The 25513-nt window shown below is 35.0% G+C and overlaps 1 protein-coding gene across 1 annotated transcript; it reads right to left on the minus strand.

The window, feature by feature from the left end:
• Positions 1 to 8043: 8043 nt before the first annotated feature.
• Positions 8044 to 23639, minus strand: LOC131933162 (multiple epidermal growth factor-like domains protein 10). The gene is made up of 13 exons (XM_059289959.1): positions 23549 to 23639; positions 22709 to 22773; positions 16847 to 16962; positions 16332 to 16353; positions 16053 to 16140; positions 13877 to 13930; positions 10547 to 10681; positions 10184 to 10327; positions 9838 to 9984; positions 8867 to 8981; positions 8606 to 8667; positions 8402 to 8443; positions 8044 to 8137 (listed from the first exon to the last, which is right to left on the minus strand). Exons 2-13 carry the CDS (start codon positions 22769 to 22771, stop codon positions 8106 to 8108), a joined length of 1020 nt encoding a protein of 339 aa, XP_059145942.1. The 5' UTR covers positions 22772 to 22773; positions 23549 to 23639; the 3' UTR covers positions 8044 to 8105.
• Positions 23640 to 25513: the final 1874 nt, after the last annotated feature.

The following is a 25513-nucleotide window of genomic DNA, read 5'->3' on the forward strand; positions in this document are numbered from 1 at the left end:
TGGGTAGAAGAGGTGCGCAATGTTTTATGTTTTTACGCTAACGTTCAAGAACTGCATTTATGACTAGGGGTGGTGCGCAATGTTTTATGTTTTTACACTAACTTTCAAGAACTGCATTTATGGGTAGAAGAGGTGCGCAACTCTAGTTGAAAGAAATCAGATGGGACTCCCTCTCTCTGCTAATATATAGGTAGGAAACATTTTAACATTAAAAAAAAAAATTAAATATGGCAAGCGACAGTAGCGTAGCCAGGATCGTCTCATAGGGGGGGGGGGGGGGGGGGTTACTCGGGGACAAACTTTCGATTTGCACACCCCCCCCCCCCTCAAACTTTTGATTTACACCCCCCTCATACTTTATATATATATACCGAGGAGTCTATGGGGGGGGGGGGGGTTATGACTCCCCCCCCCCTTACCCCCCTGCCTACGTCACTGGCAAGCGATAAAATGATAGCAACATTTTAAAATTTAAAGCCATTTGGGAACCATAGATTACACTTATTTTCATATTTTTGTATTGAACATAAGCCGTTGAAAATAATTTTGAATTATTGTATTAATTATAACCAGTCCTAAAGGATTAAGATTTAAACTCCAGAACTTTTGCTTTAGCAAATGTGTTCACAAATATGTAGTCCCACTATAAGCCTTTCATTTGCATATTATTTACATTTGAATTTATATGAATATCTAATATATCATTTGTTAATATTATTCCTAGTCCAAAGCAAAATGATGATATGAAACCCATTGTATTACTAGAAGGAAATAACAAATGAAAATTTCCAATAAAACAGCTTGCTTATAGTAATACAAATAATAATAGGGCAATGTCTGCCAGCAATTATACATTGATTTTTTTAATACGAATTTTCAACTTAGTGTTATATATATAAAGTTCAAAACAAACAATTTTTAAAACATCTTATGTTAGGGTTTAACCTTCAACTTTCGTATTGTGTAACTATTACTTAAAATCTTCTATAGTGTTGAAATAAAACAGTACTATATTTATCATAGTAGAACATTATAATGATAAGGGAAGAATCAAGAATATGGGTTTTTGTCAATATACGCATACCAGCATACAAATGTAGATCAAGGTTAGAAAAGCATGGCTGATACCCAGAGGCGTAGCGACCCTTCCCGGCGCCCGGGGACAAACTTTTCGATCTGCACCCCCCCTCGAGATTTCGATTTGCACCCCTCCCTCAAACTTTCGATTTGCACCCCTCCCTCGATATTTCGATTTGCACCCCCCCCAAACTTTCGATTTGCACCCCCCTCAACCTTTCAATTTATTTTTCCAACCCATTTTGGCGCCCCCTAAGGTCGGCGCCCGGGGACATATGTCCCCCCGCCCCCCCCCCCCCCCCGCTACGCTACTGCTGATAACTAACCATCAACCAGTGCTGTAGCCAGGTTATTTAAAACTTATTAAAACGCCCCCTTTCCCACAAATTAATTACTAAAACATATTTATAAGAAAACAATTAATTAAAAGTGGCATATTTATTTATTATCAATTGCATACACGTTATAAGTAGACATCAAAATAAAATTTTAGTTGCCTCTTCGTCACAAAAGTTTGTACTAATTCCTTCAATTCCAGTTTGCAAGCGTAATCATATTTTATTGAAATTGTCAGCTAAGCCCACGAATCTACTTTGTACTTAACGACATAGCACCCCCCCCCTTAGAAAATTTTAAGTGCCCCCCCCCCCCTCCCGGGAGAAAAAAGTCTGGAAAAAAACACTGGAAAAAAGTTCTTGTAGTGTTGGGCTCACTGCAGTCCTCCCAAGGTGAATTCCTAAACGGAACTTACCTGTTTTATGCTTGACTGTCTTTAGTTATAATTGTAAAATGTCTATATTGTGTGATTATGTAACGATTTTTTTTGTTTTTGAAAAATAAAAGATTATAAATGAGATAGATTCGAACCTCCGTTGTTATATATGAATGAATCCTTTAGGAGAGGGTGAAAAATATGATTAGACAATTAATTAGATGTTTAATTCACGACTAACACTGTATGTCTACTAACATTAGGTAATGCAATCTACAACAGCTACTGATGTATTTGTTTTTCAACTTGATAATGTTAAAAAAACAACTACCAAAGTATTTTGTTTAGAACTTTTAAGCTCTATATAATTTTTATAATAACTTAAAGTTGTATTTATGTGTAAGCGGTCATCTTAGGGTGCAAGATTTTAAAATGAATATAAAGTCAACCAACGAATTATCTCCTATTTAAAATAAAAATAACAAAATTTTATTCAAGGGAAATAACTTTCACAAGAAAAACACAATAAAACGCTCTAAATTTCATTACGTAATTATTATAACAAATCTTTTATGTTATCTTTGTACATTTATAAAAAATATATATTTTACCTATTGGATACTTAACTGTAGGTTTTGTTTGAAAGCCTAAAAACGATAGCTTTATTATGGCATACTTCAATTCAATTTTGATGACATTCATTCAATGTCACTATATCTGCCACTTGAACCGTGTAACATTATGGACCCCATATATTAAGGGACGTCTTTCAGAATATCAAATTCGGGCAACTGGTTTAGACTTTGTTAGACTTAGTGATTAAATATACAAAAAAATTAATTTGAAAAAAAAAGTCTAAAAATGGTAGCTTTATTATAGCATACTTGAATTCAATTTTGATTAAATTCATTCAATGTTATTCATATCATCAGGTAAACTATATAAAATTTTGGATCCCATAAATTAAGGGACATCTTTAAGAATATCAAACACGGGTAACTGCTTTAGACATTGCTAGAATTGGTGATTAAATGTAAATAAAATTAATTTGAAAAAAAAAAAACAACAAAGCTACGGTTAATTATAAATTCTATCCTATTTAATATTATATATTAACACTATAAGAGTGGTAATACAGATCCCTAAAAAACTTTTTTTAAAAGATTTTTCAACTAGAAAACGCCTACTTTTCTTTGTAGTGTGTTCAGTACTGAATTGAAATCATCTAACTTACGATAAACTCGACTACTCGATATACTCTACTACATTCACAACACATATCAAACTTTGATACCTAAACATAACTAGACTCGATGCTCCAGAACTACGACACCAACCCGATTAACTTCATCAAGCTCTACAAACGAACTCCAAATCAACAACGATTTCATTGGACCTACTACCTACACTTTAACAGTCAATATAATTCGATACCTTAATACCACAAGACTCGATACTCCCGAGGTCCAGAACTACGATACTTTATCACTTGCTTTCTCATTTCTCTATTACCAATCAGATTCCACTACAAAACAGCCGAATAAAAATAATGACACTTTAACACTTCGATACTTTATACCTACGATACCATATCAGCAACAGCCTTCCACCGTTACTCCCAAATCTAAACGATCCATCAAAACTTACCAAACAAGTACAATACTTTGAAAACTCCGTCATTACAAAACTCTAAACACCAGGACCGATTTCTAATTCAAAGTCAGAGAAAACGAGACTTACAAGCCCTATTAAAATTAGATAATCGTTTGAAATGTTCGAAATTTAAATTACGAACTTATTTAATCGTTTTCTACATCAATTATATGACACCACATTAAAAAGGCAAAGTCACTCGTAAAAAGCGCCCCAACCTTTCCAAATTAGTGAGGTGGAGTTGCATTTTCACAATCGCGAATAAATTTAGGCCTAGATAGACCTAATTTTGGGGTGGGGGTACAAAACTGATAGTTCGTCTTGTGTGCAGAGATAAACCGCTACTCTTTTATAAAAGTTATTAATTATTAGGTACTTTTTGATTTGATAATAGCGATTAAACCTTTTTGCGCCCCCGTAGGGAGGCGCCCTAGGCGACCGCCTAGTTTGCCTGATAGGTAGCGCCGGCCCTACCATCAACCACAAATACAGCAAACTTTAATCACTGCCTGTTTCTTGGTAATGTGTTGTTATTGGACGTGCAAGTTTATGAACATTATGTAATTCTTTAAGACTGTTGCTGATTAGATGCATTCCAGATATTTAATGAAAAGATGTTTCTATAAGGATAGGCAGTTATAGCAAATGAGGTTAGGGGGAATGTTGAACTAACTTAGCGCCCCGGGCTATCCCGTGAGCTGGCGCCCGACAGGTTGCAATTTAGCGCCCCTGGCTATCCCGGCAGCGCTATGACGCTTACATTCGTTTTAAAAAGTGTGATGGCATATGGATAAGATGTAGTTTTATAATCCTTCACTAAACTGAATCAGGCGCGTCTAAGCGCGCCCCGGCAGGGTACGATACCCCCCGGATTATCTTGAGGCTTTTTTAACACCGCGGCAACGCGCGGGGACGGGCACGCTAGTTTTAATAAAAATCAATTAAAAATTTAAAAAATACTATCACTAAAGGGAAATAACTAGGTAATAACGACCAGTCTGGTGCAATGGTGATCGCTAAAACTGTTCACACATTTTCTAGCATATACTGACGCTAACAATGGGTAAGTAGTTCTCATTAAAAGCTTCAAATCGTTTTTAAAACAAATATTTTTTGTCGTGAGGACTGAATAAAGAACAGGAGGGAGGGGATATAAAGAATTTTGTAGGATACACACAGTCAAATCGATCAATAGCAAGATCGTTTTTTTAGTTTCAATGACTTGGTTCAACGTTCACATAGCATACTGAATGAAATGAATGACAGGAGTGTTTCTATCTTTTTACGTGTAGAGGGGATGGAAGCAGGCGTTGTTACTGAAATAGCAATATTAACAGAAAGTGATATTTCAACGCCAAGTCTAGACAAAGGTACAGAATATAGTCCAAGTAGAGACAGAACAGTCAAACCCAGAGGGGTCCGAACCAGCCTATTCACGCGGCACCAAATCGCCTCGCCGTCCATGCATCAAGTCAGACGTGTAACCGTTTCTGCCAATCAGCTTTACATGGCCCATATCATGCTTGTGTCGTTTGTGATGCACAAACGATGCACCAAGTGAACGCCAAATAAAAACGCGTATAATAGTGCGCAATATTATTAGTACTTTTAAAATTTACATTAGTTTTTTGAGAAATCGGAAGTAGCGTAAATTACTACTTCCAGTCAACGAAAATTACTCAAAATTTAACAGAAGGTAGAGAATTAGATCTTTTACTTACATGTGAAATTTCATTTATCTATCTGAAATAGTACTCAAGTTATAGGCTTTTGAAAAATTCAAAGTAGGAAAAGTACCACTTCCGGTTGTCGGAAATCGCTCAAAAGTTGATACGGATCTACGATTTTGATATAATACTTATATATGAAATTTCATCAACCTAGCTGTAACGGTACTTAAGTTATCGTGTTTACACACGGACACACAGACACACAGACACACACACACACACAGACATACGGACAAGATTACAAAATTATGTTTTTTCCGTATCAGTGAGGTGTAAAACGTCGAGATCTGTAAAAATCGCGATTTTTTTTGCACGATTACAATACTTTCTCTATACTTCGTATATACGAGAAAGTAAAAAACCAATAAGATAATATAAAACAAACTTGTGTTTTTAGGCAGAATAGTACAAGTGTTGATCGTTAAAAACGCGTTAAAATGTTGTTATGATTATTTAATTTTAACAACACAAAAAATAAACCGGGAGTGATCTCCCCTAAACTTTCTCGAATATTCTTATATAAAACAACAAGGGATGGGAACTCGGGCTATAGACATGATTTTTAATCCATTTTAAATACTTAAAGTTTTTAAAATAGAATAAAATCTCGTAGACAAAAGAATTGCACACCAAGTGAACGCCAAATAAAAAAGTGCATAATAGTGCGCAATATTATTAGTACTTTATAAATTTACATGCGTTTTTTGAGAAATCGGAAATAGCGTAAATTAGTACTTCCGATCAACGAAAATTACTCGACATTTGACAGAAGGTAGAGAATTAGATCTTTTACTTACATGTGAAATTTCATTTATCTATCTGAAATAGTACTCAAGTTATAGGCTTTTGAAATTCAAAGTAGAAAAAGTACCACTTCCGTTTTATGAAATCGCTCAAAAGTTGATACAAATCTACGATTTTGATAAAATACTTATATATGAAATTTCATCAACCTAGCTGTAACGGTACTCAAGCAATCGTGTTTACACACACACAGACAGACACACAGACATACGGACAGGATAGCAAAGCCCAGTTTTTCAGAATGGATTACACATAAAAGCTCTTAATTTTGTTTAATCTGGATTGGTTATTTTTTCCCGATTAAAATAAGTCCTCTATACTTCGGATGTGATGAAGGACTGAGGTGTAATACGGTGAAAATTGTTAAATTTTCAAGAGGTTTTTTTGCACGATTACAATACTTTCTCTATACTTCGTATATACGAGAAAGTAAAAAAATTGGTGAAATTAAATAATCCGTTTTCTCATAAAAAACCTAACAGTGAGTTTGTCGCTTTGAGATAAAAAGCTTTGAACTTAACAGCGTAGTTTTAACAAAGTATCATAAATAAAACATATAACAAAATTGTTAAAACACGTTGAATCAGATGTTTGCAAGAAGCAAAGAATAATGTGTAATAGTTATGACAAAGAAGCGGGAGTTATCTGCCCTAAACTTTCTCGTATATTACATGTTGTAAATATAATAAAATCGCGTAGAAAAAAAAAATTGTGCACCAAATCAAAAAAAACAATATTGCTGCAAATTAGTGCTTTATAAAAGAAACATTAAAACATTTGTAAAAATTTAATTAAACATCTAATCCAGACAAATTGTAGACCACAATACATTATCATCGAGTCTAGAACTACGATAAAAGTTATGAAGAAATCGCTCCGATTGAAGAGATCGTCTTTCAGAAATCAAAAATAGCGTAAAGCAATATTTCCTTTTACCGAAAATCACTCAAAATTTGTCAGAATGAAAAGAATAAGACATTATACTTCATTTAGCTTCATAAAGTATATTATAGTACCACTTTCGGTTTCTGAAAATCGATCAGAAATCTAACAAAACATGCACATACAATGTGATACATATATGTGAAATTTCGTTCAATTAACCTAACATGGCTTTTAAAAAAAACGGAAGTAGAGTAATTACAACTTTCAGTTAACGAAAATTCCACAAAAATTTGCTACATAACTAGAAACGTAATATTATTCCTATAAATAAAATTGCGTCAAAATGACTGAAACGGTACTCAACTTATCGTGTTCACAAACACAAAAAGACAAAATTAGTAAACTCAAGATTGGTTAAAATCCCGAATTCGATTTTTGTTTTTGCACGATTACAAAACTTTCTTTATACTTCCTATGCGAGAAAGTAAAAAGGATCTCAGTATATCAATATTTTCCAACGTTTTATAGTAACTTCATATAACAGAGAATCACTTAAGCTGTTTAACTTTTCAATTATCAATGCACTTAAAATATATGACTATAGATTTGGGATAAAACAGGTAATATTTTGAAAAAATATAGAAAGGTTGAAAGTTCCAACTACATACCGCTTAGAAAAGTATGTTAAAAGATAATCAAAATTTTTATTGCTTGTTGAGAAATCAGAAATAGCGTAAATTACTGTTATACCTTAAAATATTAGGGAATCTAGTGCATCAGATCATACATGTCTTTTTTCGTAACTTAAATTCAGAGGAGTCTTCGCGAAACATTGTCAGAAGGAAATGCAGACAAAATTGCGAAACTAAGTTTTTAAGACTGATAGAGTTATACAACGTCGGTATCAAAATCTTATTTCAATGTTTTTGGTACGATTACAATAACTTCTGTATACTTTGTGAAAGTTAAAATCAATTAATAAAATCCGTATTCTGTAACTTTTACTTAAAATTGATGCAACAGTGACTATTTAACTAATACTGCTGCCTTGTTGCAAAAGAGGTTTAAAATTCGAAAATTCATAAGCATTAAAAAAAATATATGATACTTTTTTTAAAACTAGCTAAGCAGTGTGGCATTTTTTTAATTTTAAATGAAGAAAATAAAGAAAAATATCACGTAGTCGCATATCAGTGTATTTGTCTAGAATGTCATAAAACAAAACAGTTCTTGTTTCAGCCGTATCAAACTGTAGGCCTCTCATAGATGTGGTAATCTGTTATCAAAAGAAGCATCAACATAACTGATACTGGTTATTTGTGTGCTTAAAAATATAGTTGTATGTGAAAAATATAATTGAAAATAATAAAAATTCCAAAACAGGAAATTCAACGAACTAGATCGCTAAATTACTTCATATGAATCAGTATCGCCAAGCTAGCACAAGGCTTGAACAGAATTGTCGCTGCCATTGAGACAGCTTTGATTTATTGTAAACTAAATAGTTTGAAACTTTGTGTAACATAATAAGGCAGTTTACCGGATTCTGCTTGATTATAAACGTTCGTTATTTCTACATCAGCTGAAATATTGAATGCATATTATAATGTTTACTTAGAATAACTTTGTGTCATAACAAACATTTAAATATGTTCTACATTGTTAAAAGGAATGGTTAAAAAATATGTACACATAGATATATTTATATATTTTAAATTGTAAATGAAATTTTAAATTGGAGTACCTGTACGTGCATCGAATTCTATCTTTACTTTTCGTTGCTTACTTGTGCATTGATGAAAATACCTTAAAATTAAAGAGTGAATATCAGCTTGTAATTAGTAATACGTATTATAGAATACAGCTCTATTTGATTATAAACATAATCAGCGTGGTAAATGGCAAAGACTTGAAATAAATTATCTGCTAATTATTCGTGCATGCATTTTTATTTGCTATAATTCTCTTATTTTACGTAAAAAGCATAGTCAGTAAAACATTGAACCTTTTTATAAGGATCCCAACTACAACTCCAAAAACAAATGTGAGAACACTTGTTATCGACGTGATGACAATAGATGTGATTGGTTGGCATGTTGCTGTAATATCTATTTTAAAATCTAAAAAAAACAGTATAAAATATTCAAACCAAAAATAAGAATGCTGAAACATAAATTATATGCCGTAGTTTCATAGTTTGATCGGCTCATGTTTTGTTAGGTTTATTTATGATTATATAGGTTTGGTCAATGTGACTAGGCACTGCACTTCGAAAAATTGAAGCTTACTCTAGCCTACGTAACAACATAAGTGTTAGCAATTGCATCACATTTATCGAACTAGAGTTCACTTTTCTTCGTTGGTGATAAATCTTTATGATGAGTTGCAGATTTTTGTTTTGTCTGTTAAAGATATTTCAGGTTTTAACATAAAATGTCTAAAAAAAAGATATATAAAACGGGTAGTTTGAGTTGGGACACGCAAGCATGGGACAGCACATTATTTCGAATATTGTGGATAAAATCGGAATTTACCGATGTAAAAGCTATTAGCATGGGCGAGTGATTAAAACCAAAACAACCAAAATGATTTTTTCTAAACCTAGCGCTATAATATTTAGCATATAGTTATGACTCAAAGAGTTAAATCTACAAATTAAAAAATGGCTGAAATTTAATGCGTTACCATAGTGATGGCAGCCATATTGGAGTTTATTTACTTTTTAACATCAAAATAACTCACGGATGGCTCATGCGAATTCAATAAACATTTGCAAGATTATAGAGATACATGTTGTTAACAATCGTGTTACATTATATTTCCACATTTTTAAATACTTTTATTTTTGCTATTTTGTTTCTGAAATTAAACATAAATATCGAAATTTGTCGAAAAACTGCACAATTTTAACTGTAAAAGAAAACCCCCACCAAACCTATTTTGATATTTTAAACAGCGGATAAAATCAGCCTTTACCTTCTAAACATTGAGTCCCACTGAACCCATTTTGACACCCGTGGAGGCAGTTGCCAGTCACGTGATGGCAGGTGTCGGCGTATTGGTTTAAACAGGTGGCACTACAGTTTTGGGAGCAGTTTTCTCCAAATGTGTTCGATAAACATTCTGTAGAAATAGTTGTGGGCCTCTATTTAATATTACACGACACACTCATTATTTACTGCCTTCAGAGTAGCTTGCATTTTATGTAACTTGTATTTAAAATAATTTATTTTAAAAATGATTCGATAACAGTGTATGTTTAAAATTAATGTTCTCATTGTAAACCGAAATGTTTAACGTAAAATCTAAATTATATTATTACCATCTCTGCACATTTCTCCCCTATATCCATCATCACAGCCAAGTAAACAAGTTCCATTCTCTGGTCTACAGTCGTTAGTTTCTCCTTTACACGTTGACTCACATTTGCTGGCACATTTTGGGCCATATAATCCTGGTTTACAGTCTGAGAATTCGGAACCACATTACTAGTAAATGCATTTTGTTGTAGAATCAAGCACATATCAGAATATGTTTGATCATGTTACTTCAATATTTATCTATGTTTAGCCCCTGTTTTTTTGTGTTAATGAATATAATTCTGTCAACATCAATCCCTACTAAAGTCTGAGGCTAATACGACACTAGTATACGATTTTTCGTAAAAATAAAACTAAAAACTTACCCTTTTCACAGAAGTCTCCAGTTTTGCCAGGAAGACACTCCTTACATTTACCATCAACATTATCACAAGACTGATTCACGCAGTTCATGCTACAGCTGGCCTTACAATCTACACCGTAGAATGTTTCTCTACATGCTGGCAACATGAAAACACAATACATGATTAGGTACCTGGTTCTTATCTAATGGTGCTACTACGTAAAACATTATTTGTAAGGTATTTGGTACATGATACGAAAGTTCACAAATTAAATACAATAATTTATTTATTGTTAATCAGCATATCCTCTCGGTGGTTACCCTTAATATTAATACGGAGTATGAAATTGTTTTAAAAAAATATAATGGTCTTCAAATCAGCAAAAAATACACATTTGTTTAAAATAAACCGGGAGTGATCTCCCCTAAACTTTCTCGAATACTTTTATATAAAATAACAGGGGATGGGAACTCGGGCTATAGACATGATTTTTAATCCATTTTAAATACTTAAAGTTTTAAAAGTAGAATAAAATCTCGTAGACAAATTAATTGCACACCAAGTGAACGCGAAATAAAAAAGCGCATAATAGTGCGCAATATTATTAGTACTTTTAAAATTTACATTAGTTTTTTGAGAAATCGGAAGTAGCGTAAATTACTACTTCCGGTCAACGGAAATTACTCAAAATTTAACAGAAGGTAGAGAATTAGATCTTTTACTTACATGTGAAATTTCATTTATCTATCTGAAATAGTACTCAAGTTATAGGCTTTTGATAAATTCAAAGTAGAAAAAGTACCACTTCCGGTTATCGGAAATCGCTCAAAAGTTGATACGGATCTACGATTTTGATAAAATACTTATATATGAAATTTCATCAACCTAACAGTAACGGTACTCAAGTTATCATGTTTACACACGGACACACAGACACACAGACACACACACACACACAGACATACGGACAAGATTGAAAAATTATATTTTTCCGTATCAGTGAGGTGTAAAACGTCGAGATTTGTAAAAATCTCGATTTTTTTTGCACGATTACAATACTTTCTCTATACTACGTATATACGAGAAAGTAAAAAAAGCAATAACACAATAAAAGTATTAAAAAAATGCATAAAAAACGTTTTAATAACAAGCTTTTATGTAATGATGCACTAAAAAGTAGAAAATAAATTATAGACTACTATTTAAATAACTATAAAGAAAAGCGTGGGTCACTTTAGTATCTATTGGATACCTTTACTAATGTTAAGGAAGACACCCACGCTTTTCTTTATAGTTATTTAAATAGTAGTCTATAATTTATTTTCTACTTTTTAGTGCATCATTACATAAAAGCTTGTTATTAAAACGTTTTTTATGCATTTTTTTCAGTACTTTACATGTTTTATTTACAATAGAGTTACATGACTAAAAACCATTGCGCGCCTACTGAACATCACGTTCAGTAGGCGCGCAATGGTTTTTGAACGCAGCCATTACGTGATGGCGCAGCTATTGAAGGTGATGACGCGTGTGGTGTGGTTGGCTAGACATGCCTACTAATTCGGTCCAAATTTTAATTAATTCATAAAAAATTAATCAGGCATCCAATTAAGTCAAATTTAGTTTCAGATTGCATTGTCTTCATGTCTTGACCCACGTGCTAACTTTGAATCGTATCGGTCAAGTAGAACTGTCCGAATTTTCACTCCTGCGTTTCCGTCTAGACAGACAGACAGACTGTCGAGGAAGTGAGTTAAATAAAAGCTTGTAAAAAAATTCATAAAAAACGTTTTAATAACAAGCTTTTATGTAATGATGCACTAAAAAGTAGAAAATAAATTATAGACTACTATTTAAATAACTATAAAGAAAAGCGCGGGTGTCTTCCTTAACATTAGTAAAGGTATCCAATAGATACTAAAGTGACCCACGCTTTTCTTTATAGTTATTTAAATAGTAGTCTATAATTTATTTTCTACTTTTTAGTGCATCATTACATAAAAGCTTGTTATTAAAACGTTTTTTATGAATTTTTTTTTATGAATTTTTTTTTCAGTACTTTACATGTTTTATTTACAATAGAGTTACATGACTAAAAACCATTGCGCGCCTACTGAACATCACGTTCAGTAGGCGCGCAATGGTTTTTGAACGCAGCCATTACGTGATGGCGCAGCTATTGAAGGTGATGACGCGTGTGGTGTGGTTGGCTAGACATGCCTACTAATTCGGTCCAAATTTTAATTAATTCATAAAAAATTAATTAGGCATCCAATTAATTCAAATTTAGATTCAGATTGCATTGTCTTCATGTCTTGACCCACGTGCCAACTGTGAATCGTATCGGTCAAGTAGAACTGTCCGAATTTTCACTCCTGCGTTTCCGTCTAGACAGACAGACTGTCGACAGAGGAAGTGAGTTAAATAAAAGCTTGTAAAAAAAATTCATAAAAAACGTTTTAATAACAAGCTTTTATGTAATGATGCACTAAAAAGTAGAAAATAAATTATAGACTACTATTTAAATAACTATAAAGAAAAGCGTGGGTCACTTTAGTATCTATTGGATACCTTTACTAATGTTAAGGAAGACACCCACGCTTTTCTTTATAGTTATTTAAATAGTAGTCTATAATTTATTTTCTACTTTTTAGTGCATCATTACATAAAAGCTTGTTATTAAAACGTTTTTTATGAATTTTTTTTTCAGTACTTTACATGTTTTATTTACAATAGAGTTACATGACTAAAAACCATTGCGCGCCTACTGAACATCACGTTCAGTAGGCGCGCAATGGTTTTTGAACGCAGCCATTGAAGCTATTGAAGGTGATGACGCGTATGGTGTGGTTGGCTAGACATGCCTACTAATTCGGTCCAAATTTTAATTAATTCATAAAAAATTAATTAGGCATCCAATTAAGTCAAATTTAGTTTCAGATTGCATTGTCTTCATGTCTTGACCCACGTGCCAACTGTGAATCGTATCGGTCAAGTAGAACTGTCCGAATTTTCACTCCTGCGTTTCCGTCTAGACTGACGACAGACAGAGGAAGTGAGTTAAATAAAAGCTTGTAAAAATTGTTTTAATCTCAAATGAAATCTTCCAAGACCTTTGCAATTTTTTGGCTTTATTTCATCCGTCTTAGAGCTTCAGTCTCTCTTTTACCAAGTTTTCTTTTAAATTGTTTTAAATTGTGAAACTGTCCGCACTACACTGTAGTAGGTTTTGGTTTATTAAAAAGATAAAAATCCCATGAAGATTTTCTTCAACTGGTACATTTAGGGCGGCGTCAATTTAAAAAGTAGCTTTGAGTAGAACCAATAGGGAAACAAATAAAAGAGACACACCTGAATAATGGGTACCGGCGGCTCCGTTTTCGACTTTAGATGGGTACTCAGCGCCTGAAATTATACGAGAACAGAATCTGGATTATAAAGGTTAAAATTATCTTTGAACATACAAGACTGTATAGGATGAATTAGGATTTAAACTATCTCTAAAAATACAAATCTGTGAATACTCAGCGTAGAGGCGTAGCGAGGGGGGGGGGGTTACATATGTCCTCGGGAGCCGACACTAGGGGGCGCCAAAATGGGTTGGGAAAAAATAATTAAAAGCTCATTTTAGCTGCAGTTTTGTATTATAAATATTTAAAAAAATATGGGGGGGGGGGCGCAAAATTGAAAGTTTGTCCCCGGGCAACGGGAAGGGTCGCTACGCCTCTCAGCGTCTAAAAATATACGAGGACAGAATCTGGATTATAAAGGGGGTTACAATTATCTTTGAACAACATACAAGACTGTATATGATAAATTAAGATTTAAACTATTTCTGAAAATACAAATCTGTGAATTTAATGTTAAGGTTGAAAGTATCGCTAATTATTGAATATCCAGCAACACCTGGATTAGAGTTTTCACAGATGGCTCAGCTGAAGATGCCACAAAAAACGGCGGGGCTGGCATCCTTATTGAATGGCCAAGCGGAGAAAGCCTGGAAAAGGCAATAGCCACAGGCAGCCTATCCGACAAAATTTTAGGGCAGAAAAAGAAGCTTTAGAACACGCAGCAAACCTCCTGTCAGAACACCCTGAATCACCGAATAGTCAGATTGTATTTCTTACAGATGCCAAATCAGTCCTGCAATCCCTACAAAATCCGGAGTCCTATATTCAAACACTTATGACAGCACTAGAGAGGCTAAAAAATACCTGCAGCAGAATTGTGCTGCAGTGGATCCCGGGCCACTGCCAGATCCAGGGTAACGAGATCGCAGACCAGCTGGCAAAAATTGGGGGAAAGAAACCACAACCGGAAATTTCGCTACACCCAAAAGAAATAAAAAGAATAATTAAAAACAAACAAACGCAAATGTGGTCTGTCACACACCCTCACTACATTAAAGACGACGGCTATTACAATTTAACACGAAAACAACAATACATAATCTTTCGACTCAGAACAGGCCACAACAGACTAAATCAACACATGCACAAAAAACTGAAGGTTGGGTGTAGCGAAATGTGCCCTTGTGGCAAGGCCCCGGAAAACACAGAGCACGTACTCCAAGAATGTACTCTGTATAGCCAGGCAAGAGGCAGACACTGGCCCCAGCCCACCCCACTCAGGGAAAAATTATATGGGACACCTGACAAACTGGAAACCACAGTCCGGTTTGTCCACGAAGTTGGACTTGTTGTCTGAATCCTCCACCATATTCAAAAATTAAGAACGAAGAAGAAGATTGAATATTGGGTAAAAGATGTGTTCGGCAGAATAAACCAACTTCGCAAAGAATTAACTGTTTATTGGCAACTTTTTTTGTGTTAGAAGGGGGTGGGGGGGGGGGGGGGAGCTGCAGTGTAAATGTAAGGTACTCTTGCGAACTTGACTATCCATGGGGCAGGTGAAGTAGAGTTCACCAGTTTCATTGACCTCGGTAAATAAAAGGATTGTGTATAGTCAGCAAAATGCCATTGTCTTATGAATAGAATGATCAGTTAAAGTTAAAATTCATATCTTGTACGCTAAAGCTTCCATCTCAGACCTTAAGATCCATAGGGCAGATGAAGTTGAGTTTAAATGCTTCTTGACATCGGCATATGAAGGGATAGTGTGTTCAGCACTATGCTCAGTAGCTTTTACATTCCCCAGCGTGAGTCAGGTACCCATAAGAGCTGGGTGGACTCAAGAACATTTAACTGAAATGATCTCGGGATTTGAACTCGAGACTTTCGGGTTAGCAATCGTATGCTTTACCATCCAATCTCTCCGTTACTGGGCTGAAGTGTGACAACCCCCTAATGAGCTTAATGAATCGTCTTTATCCATATATTGAAATACTTTAGTACGTTTTCATCAAGTAACATTGAAATTACATACTAAAACATTTTTAAAAGAATTGTAATATTTAAAAAAAAATATTATTAATATATCGCTCCTCAACTTCAGACCCCCCCCCACACTACAAGCATAATCTGGAACTGACGTAATCCTAGACCACCCCAGTACACCTGGTACTCACTTGGGTCGAGAGCCTCCGCCTGCACCGTATCGTCCAGTGTGACGTCAGCACAGCTGAAAAAAATTCTTCCGTGTGGTGCGTATATGGCCTAGAACGGCATTAATACATATTATGTTATGGTATTAATATAACATGAATTGTTTTCACTATACCAAATACCCACCCTTCTCTGTCACAATATATTGTATTTCGAATAGCTGGATAAACAATAAACTATATATAAATACAAATACATAAAAAATGAATAAATAGTAAAGAAATATTAATATAAATGTATACCTGTAATAGATACTTCCCTGGTCTGCAAGTAAAAGAAAATGCTAGTCATTATAAATATATATATATATATATATATATATATATATATATATATATATATATATATATATATTTATATATATATATATATATATATATATATATATATATATATATATATATATATATATATATATATATATATATATATATATATATATATCAACTAAAAAATCTTACTCTGATGGAAACTTCAGGTAAAAAAAATGGAAACTTTGAAAAAAAAAATCTTACTCAGATGGTAACTTAAAAAGAAATCTTACACTGATGGTAATTTTAAAAAAAAAAGTCTTGCTCTGATGGAAACTTCAAGTAAAAAAAAGATCTTCCTCTGATGAAAACTTTAACACAAATAAACTTTACTCTCCTTAACAAAAAATCCTACCCTGATGGAAACTTTGAAAAAAAAATCTTACTCTGATGGTAACTTAAAAAGAAATCTTACACTGATGGTAGTTTTAAAAAAAAAGTCTTACTGTGATGGAAACTTCACAACCAGATACTTGTCTTCCAGTGTGCCATCCGGCCACTGTCCCAACAACGTAAAATCTTCTGTGGAGTCTATTTTCTTGATCCTGATGGTATATTTACCCTGTGTGAAAACATTGTTACATTTTATGATTACATGCAGTCAAAAAAATGTAAAATCTTCTGTGGAGTCTATATTCTTGATGTTGCTGTTATATTTACCCTGTGGGGAAAACAACGTTACATTGTATCATTTCTTAAAAACAGTCCAAACAACTTCAAATCATCTTGAGAATTTTCAATCCTGAAGTTAATAAAATATTTATCTTGTTGGAATTAAAATTCTTACTTTTATGATTTTTTAAAAACAGCTTACTCTCTATCACTGGATGCCAAATTTGCTCAACTCTAACTTCAGCTTAACCAACGTAACCTTAACATTGTGATCTTAACTATTCTGTGTCTAATTTAACAAAGCAGTTCACATGTTATAAAATGCTCAAATAAGTTTTTTTTAAAACTAGGGTCAATACAAGTAAAACATAGCAGTGACATTTTTTTTCTCCCGTTGTACTCGAATGAGAGGAGAAAGAAGTAACGAGCGTTGTTTATATATATATATATATATATATATATATATATATATATATATATATATATATATATATATATATATATATATATATATATATATATAATATATATACACATACAAACACAATAATATTGAAAGGTTGAAAAATAAATTGAAAGGTTGAGGGTGGTGCAAATCGAAAGTTTGAGCGGGGGGGGGGGGGGCGGGGGGGTGGGGGGTGCAAAACGAAATCTTGAGGGTGGGGGGGTGCAAATCGAAAGTTTGAGGGAGGGGGGGGTGCAAAAAAAATCGAAATCTTGAGGGTGGGTGCAAATCGAAAAGTTTGTCGCCGGGTAGGGTCTTTTTTTTTTTTTTTTTTTTTTCCCCAGACACGTAATTTATAGCGTCAGTTGTGTGTTCGCTTTAGTATTACAGTTTTCATCATCGGCTTGTGAGGAAAAAAAAATAAAAAATCAACCTGAAACTGAAAATGCAAATGTGTAATTAAATGATGATTCAATGGATTTTTTTTCTCGGCGTGCGTGGTGGGCTGAGGGGAAATGGGGGGGGGGGGGGGGGGGGTGGAATTTGGGTTTTTAAAAAAAGTCGCCGGGTAGGGTCGCTACGCCTCTGCTAACAAGCTAGAATTTTCGCTCCTAAATCTCCTACTACCGCTTGTTAAAATGGCTTTTTTTTCTGTTAGATCGATTACTACATCGGTCACTGATAGATTAAAGTTTTAAAAAATTATTTCGGCTTCCATTTCTTAAAATCAAATTAACAGACATATTTATTATGTATCGGTATTTAATTTAGTCTTTGCTATGCTACCGTATTCTACGAAACGACCTTCCTTTTCTAATAATTATTTTAACAGTCACCCTTCTAGTTTTATTTTCAAGTTGTTTCCCCTCTTTCTTATATTTATTCACCACCCTTCAAACTCCTTGCTGTAGCCTATACAAAAGCCTTTAAAAACAACACAATTTTTTTTTATAATAATGTAAACTCATTGCTTTGATCGTGGGATGGAGTGGTCTAGCGGTAGAGAGCTGGACTGCTAACCCGTAAATCTCGAGTTCGAATCTGGATCAATTCAGTTGACCATCCCTGAGTCTACCCAACTCTGATGGGTACCTAACTCACGTTAGGGAAAGTAAAGGCGGTTAGGCATAGTGCTGACCACACTATCCCTTCATATGCCGAGGTCACAGAAACAAGTGAACTCTACTTCACTTTCCCCATAGACCGACAGGGTTTGAAAGGGAACTTTACTTTTACTGCTTTGATCGTCTGTTTACCCTTCAACAATATAATCAAAGTTTCAAGAACGAAACGAGATTTTTTCATTAAGTTTTAATTTATCTATTATTTTTTTTTACATTTTTAACATGTTTTACTAGTCGTTTTAAAATGATCTCCTTTACGAATAGAAATACTTTTTATTTGTTCTTTCAATGAAGGTTTTGATAATAACTCGAATTTTGAGAAAAAAAAAAACTTTATTTCGATACTGAATACTTTGAAAAATTATTATTTGAAGAAAAACGAATACATCATACGCTAAAACATTTTTAGTTTGTTTTTTGGAATAATGGTTTTAATAATAAAAACGCTGAGCACTGCTATAAATAGATTTAAATTACTAACACCTATCTAAAGCTAATCTGTGACGTGTGATGTGTAAGCGGTGTTACATAAGTTGACCTAGATTTTGTCAAATTTAAAAAAAAAAATATTGCCCCGGGGTCAGGTACGTGTCACGTGGGTCTGAGCCACACATTGGCGTGACGTCACACTGTCGCTCGATGGGTTGTTGTGTTTAATACAGTAATCAAATCTCACAGCAGTGCAGCTAGCTGAACGCTTGTGGTTCAAGTGATTTGTACGTGCGGTGTCAAAACGGCCAATGACAAAAACGGGCCCTGGTAAAACTACCCCGACAAATCAGTAGCCAATATGTCGTGAGCCCATTTGTCGGGAGCCCATTTGTCCTGAGCCTATCTGTCGGGAGCCAATATGTCGGAAGTCCATTTATCGGGAGCCTAATTATCGGGAGCCCATTTGTCGGGAGCCTATATGTCGCTAGTCAATATGACGTGAGTCAATAAGTCGGGACCCTTTTGACGGGCTATTTTGACTGGGTCGTATTGTTGGGGGTCGATTTGACGGGGTCATATTAACGGGGCCGTTTTGACGGGGCCGATTTGTCCCGGGCCGTTTTGACAGGGCACCGATTTGTACACATCTCACGTCAGTCTACGTGAAAACTTAGCCGAGAACCTCAATTGTGTGAATATAATTTGCTGTTTAAGAGGTAGCGACCTATTCCGGCGCCCGGAGCGAACTGTCAAATTTGCACCCCATTGATTTACAGTTTCTCGCGTTGGCGAAAAATAATCTACTCAACCCCGAACACACACTCACATTTGGAAAGGTTGGGGGCGGTTGTACTAATCACTGTCCCTTGACAGTAATTCATTATGATGTCACACAATCAGTGTTTCTTCCAGACTTTTTTCTCCGGGGGTGCACTTAAAATTTTCGGGGTGGCGGACAACAATTTCCGGGGGGGGGGGGGGGGGCGGACACTGTCAAAAATATATATTTCCTATATAAATTCCATTACGTTTTGGGGGGGGGGGTAGACTTTCTTCGGGGGTCGGTGCCCCCCACGAAGAGATGCCTGGAAGAAACTCTGCACACAATTGATGTAGAAAACAGTTAAATCAGTCGGGAAAGCAAAGTAGTAGTTAATTTTTTAACAGTAAATGTAGCTCTGAATGATTTTTTTAGTTGTTTTATTTTTTTCTACCCCGTTTAGCGATCCTTAGAATGGCACCCTGGGCGGCCGCACCAATCGCCTTTCCCTAGCTACGCCTCTGTTTCTAGATGTAATTGTTAAATTTAGAGAATCTATGCAGGGGAAATGAGATCACCAAGTTCAACGGGTACCTAACCCACGTTAGGAAAGATAAAAGCGGCTGGGTAATGAACGGACCGCGCCAACACTCATACTACCCGTCACGCTTTAAAAGATTAAATCTACTTCACCTGCACTATTGACCTTCAGGTCAAAAAGAATATCTTTACGTTACTTTAAGGGCATGGGCGGGTGATGAGTACCAACTTCCTTATTTCCGAGTCTAAAGATGTAATACTTGGCTAATAGTTATAACTCAAAGAGTTAAGCATAAAAATATTTTTTTTAATTTTTTAAATCTTCCGTTGCCATGGTGACGGCGGCCATATTGGATTTTATTGACGATTTTTAAATGGAAATAACTCAAAAATGGTTTGTACAAATTTCATGAAAACTTAATATAGTCTGCAGACACATGTGTTTAAGACTTCTGATAGATTACATTTTCAAAAAAGAAAATAGTTTTTTTTTTTACTTTTTTTTTTCAAACATTACTGTAAAAATTTCATTATTTCGTCCAATTTTTTCCAAAAGTGTTCTATCAGTTTTATTTGAACATATATAAAGAGTAACTGGAGCAAATTTAGTTCAGTTCTGATAATTATTAACAAAGTTATTTCAACAATTGTACAAAAAAACATCAAACTGAGAAAAACGCAAAAAACTAACAAAAAGTTGCAAAAAATGAACATTTATCGCTGTATGTCACTAAAATCGACCACATATATAGCCTGAAGTATGGTGCTGCTGAATATATTCCTTCTGAGCTTGTTCGGCTGTTAGTTTTCTTTTTTTCTGGCGCTCTTTGTTTTACCTAGAGTTGTAGTAAAGCTGTTGTCATGGCGTGTTTTTGCACGTCCTTCACTGAGTCTTCGACTATGGTTTCCTTCTTTTGACAGCAATGCCATAGCATGCCTGGGCCCAAAATTGAATTATGTTATCGCAGAAACAGCAGTATATTTTGCATGGTCTCATGTCTAAAGCCAATTATGATAAGACGATGTCTTTGTTTATTGTGAAAGGCCTTGTTCTGGATTCTTTTGCAGTTGTATACTTACGGTTTACAACATTTTTATTACTGCCACACCATGATTGAAGCAAACCCTTTACACTTTTTTCATCAATAGTAGCCACTACATCACAGTGTGCGAGGAAATGTATTGATAACATCAAGAAGCAAATCACAGTCGACAATAATTCTGCATGGCTGTGGTTTACAGTTAGTACTACTAGTACTAGATGTAACAGTGCTTTCTTCTGTCTGTAAAAACTGTGTCTTACATTGCCGCAGTTTCTTAGTAAATGTGCATATTACATCTGCACCAGTGCTTGTCTGAATAGTGCAAGATTGAGTAGAGGTAGCTGCAATCAGTTGCATTCGGACGAGCCCTAGCTTTAGTAAATTAGTTAGATGTGTGTATCTATTTTTAGCGAGTGTTTTGTTCTATGCATTATCGAAAGAGAAACAAATTAAATCGTCTCACTGCTTATGATAATTCACACAAACTAATCTAAACTGTTAATAGTATATTTAATTGAAATAATTATGTGTTAAAATAATGTAAGTATTTTACAGAAGCTTAGATAAACAAAACTAGATCAAACTTAGCAACGCGCTGAAACTAAGGGAATGTTTACTTCCGAAGCGAAACGACCAATCGCTAACTAGCTTCCGGCCGTCGTATGCCAATGAAAAAATTGAGGTCAAAAATTTGCATACAGGAAAAACCCGACTGAGTAAAATAAACAACTTTATGACGTAGAAAAATAATCACATTAAAATAGGTATTTTGATTGGTCATTTAATTTTAGAACAAATAAAGAAAAGAGGTCACGGCCTTTCCATTGATATGAAACACATTAGGTTTCCGCGAAGCCTAATAGTACTTTTCTAGGTCGAAAAATTGCTATTTTTACCAAAAAATTAAACAAAAGACCCTGTACACACTACATTGAACCCGGTTTTTCATAATTAAATACTGTTTTTAGGGTCATAACAATGTCATTTTTAGATTCAACGATGGTTATTCTGTATAGATCAAGTAAAAGTGGGAAATCGATGATTTAGTGGATTTATGACGAAAAGTACACCCGCCCATGAAAGTCTACATTATTTAAATTTTAAAAATAAAAAAAAAGTAAAACAAAAAGGAAAGATTCTCTTTAAACTCTTAACGTAGGCAAACTTTTATTTTTAACTTACAATTTTTTTTAAATAAGAAAATATCTCTTCATCTCGTTTTCTAAACGGGTTTCATTGTCAAAATCATAACAAATGAAGCGCGGATTCCAAATATATAACTAAAACAAAATCACCAAGAGTTTCAAAAATGACCTAAAACCACAAAGTAACGTTTCTAAAAATAATCTTACCGGGAAATCTTTACTTTTGTGTTGTGAAGGGCATGTTAAGATGGACAGAAAACTCACTCCCATTTCTGAAAACAAACACGGGAATTACAGAGGTTATCAGGTCTGAGCGAGGGACAGGTCATGCACAAGCACAAGTATCATGCTCAGGATATTTCAAGACTAGGCTTACGTGAATACAAGTAATGTATGCCCTTTAATAAAACCGGAGCATGATTTAAATTAGTTATTGTGATTTACATTAGTACTTGCGTACAACTACGGTTCAAGGCATGTATATATATATATATATATATATATATATATATATATATATATATATATATATATATATATATATATATATATATATATATATATATATATATATAAATATATATTATATATATATATATACCAACTTATATGTCTATGAGGTATTCATCTGAGTGTGTAATATAAACGTGTGTGAATATAAGCTTACTCTAAGGCAGTTTTTAACAAGTTTTTATTATAACAAAACATTTTTTAAAAATGTATTTGCGGCCTCGCGTTAGAAAGCTCTAATGCACGTCGGAAGTAAATGAGTTCAATATTCCTGAGTATACATCTATTTAGGGCTCTCTTATATAGGGCGCCAATTAGAAACATAGTCCTACTTTGTCAGCTGAATGTTATATACTACAAAGTTACAGCCCAAATCTACCACGTTTAAAACAAAAATTGCTAGAAAAAAGTTACAAAACTGCAACACAAATAATAACTTTATAGCTGAAAATATCACAAAATTACACAACGAAGTTGCAAATTTAGACGACAGCTTCAAGAGTTACATAAATCTACAGAGTAGAAAGTTCAGCTTACTTTATCACCTTGGGGTTTCTGTGGGCGTGTCAGGGAAGTCTTTGCCACAAGGGGGGTTGGTTTTCTTGGTAGCAGTTGAACCAAGTATCGTTGGCAGCTGGAAAGGAAATATTATTAAAAGGGGAAGTGGTCGAATGGCAGAGCTAATGACTGCTAATCCGAAACTCTCGAGTTCGGTTCTTAGTTTCGAGTCTGTACGACGTCCTTTTACACCTAATTCTGATGGGTATCCGACTCACTGAAGGAAATAATGTCGGCTGGTCATTAAACTGATGAACTCTACTTCATCTGCTCCATGTGTCTTAGGCACGAACGGAAAAGATTGAGAGATAATAGAAGCAGGGCGTCGTTATTGAGGGTATAAGACCCTCTTCTATCAAAGAAAGACAGCCCATTATTATTTTACATTGACATGACCTTAACATAAAAATAACCATCACAACTAACCTAACCTAATACCACCCCAACCTCAACGCTACCATAATCTCAACACCACCATAACCTCAACACAACCCCAACGCCAACACCGCCACAACACCATCCTATCCCCAACACCACTATAACCACAACACCTCCACAACCCTAACACCACCATAATCCCAACACCACCACAATCCCACAACCTCAACACCACCACAATCCCAATCTTAACCCTAACATCACCATAACCTCAACACCACTATAACCCCAACACCACCCCAACCCCACCATAACCCCAACCACCACCATAACCCCAACACCACCTTAACCCCAACCCCACCATAACCCCAACACCACCATAACCCCCAACACCACCTTAACCCCAACACCACCATAACCCAAACACCACCTTAACCCCAACACCACCATAACCCAACACCACCTTAACCCCAACATCACCATACCCCAACACCACCACAACCCCAACACCACTATAATCCCAACACCACCACAACCCCACAACACCAACACCACCGAACCCTAACACCACCATACCCCAACATCTTCATAACCCCAACACCACCATACCCCAACACCACCATAACCTCAAAAACCACCATAACCCCAACACCACCATAACCCCAACACCACCATAATCTCAACACCAACATAATCTCAACACCATCATAACCTCAACACCCACCATAACCCAACACCACCAAAATCTCAAGTCTATCACACACTTATCCCCTCTCATCCCCTCATTAACCAACCAACCACAAGCCAGATTCAAGTACTCACCTTCTCAAGCGTTGCTGCGGGTTCCTTAAACACATGTGCCCCTGCGTCAATGTGACCATCGCAGCAAGCAGCGTCAAACACAACTACACACATCTGAAGCCTGGAACACATCTCATTAAACCTGCGGAGGATAACACGTCTTGTTACTTCCTGCTCCGACCGAAGGTCTTCATCAGCAAAATAAATTTAAATAGCATGTCCGCGGTTGAGGCAGATTAAATATGTTTTCAAGCCGAATCGGGATAATCAGAAGAAAAATCAAGCATGGATAGATTTGTACTAAAAGTGAGGTTTTGTTAACCGACTTACCTTCCTTACCCCCCCCCCTCTCCCCCTTACCCCACATTGATACAGGTCATGAAAAGTAAAGCGCACTAACATAACGCTGCTAAGCCTTACTTTAAAATACTTTATATGAAAATAGTGTTTTCGACATTTGTGTCCGTAAGAAATACTAAGTAGATACCACGCCACACATAATCACCCTCCTTTCCTCTCCCGCTTCACGTAGTAGTTTTGCTACATAAATCTCAAGCTCCGAACTCTACTTCACCTGTATGACAGTTAGAGACGACGCCTAAACCTAGTCTTTACCATCGCTTTAAATATCAATTGTGGAATGTGGGAAGGATGGGGGGGGGGGGGGGAACGACAACATCACAATGGGGCATCACAATTTTATTGATTTAACAAACATCTAAAATGATTAACTTTACACTTAAACACCAAATTATTTTTAAATAT

The sequence above is a fragment of the Physella acuta genome, unplaced genomic scaffold, assembly GCF_028476545.2.
Source record: "Physella acuta isolate Inbredline_101_S28 unplaced genomic scaffold, ASM2847654v3 ptg002381l, whole genome shotgun sequence".
Classification (NCBI taxonomy): domain Eukaryota; kingdom Metazoa; phylum Mollusca; class Gastropoda; family Physidae; genus Physella; species Physella acuta.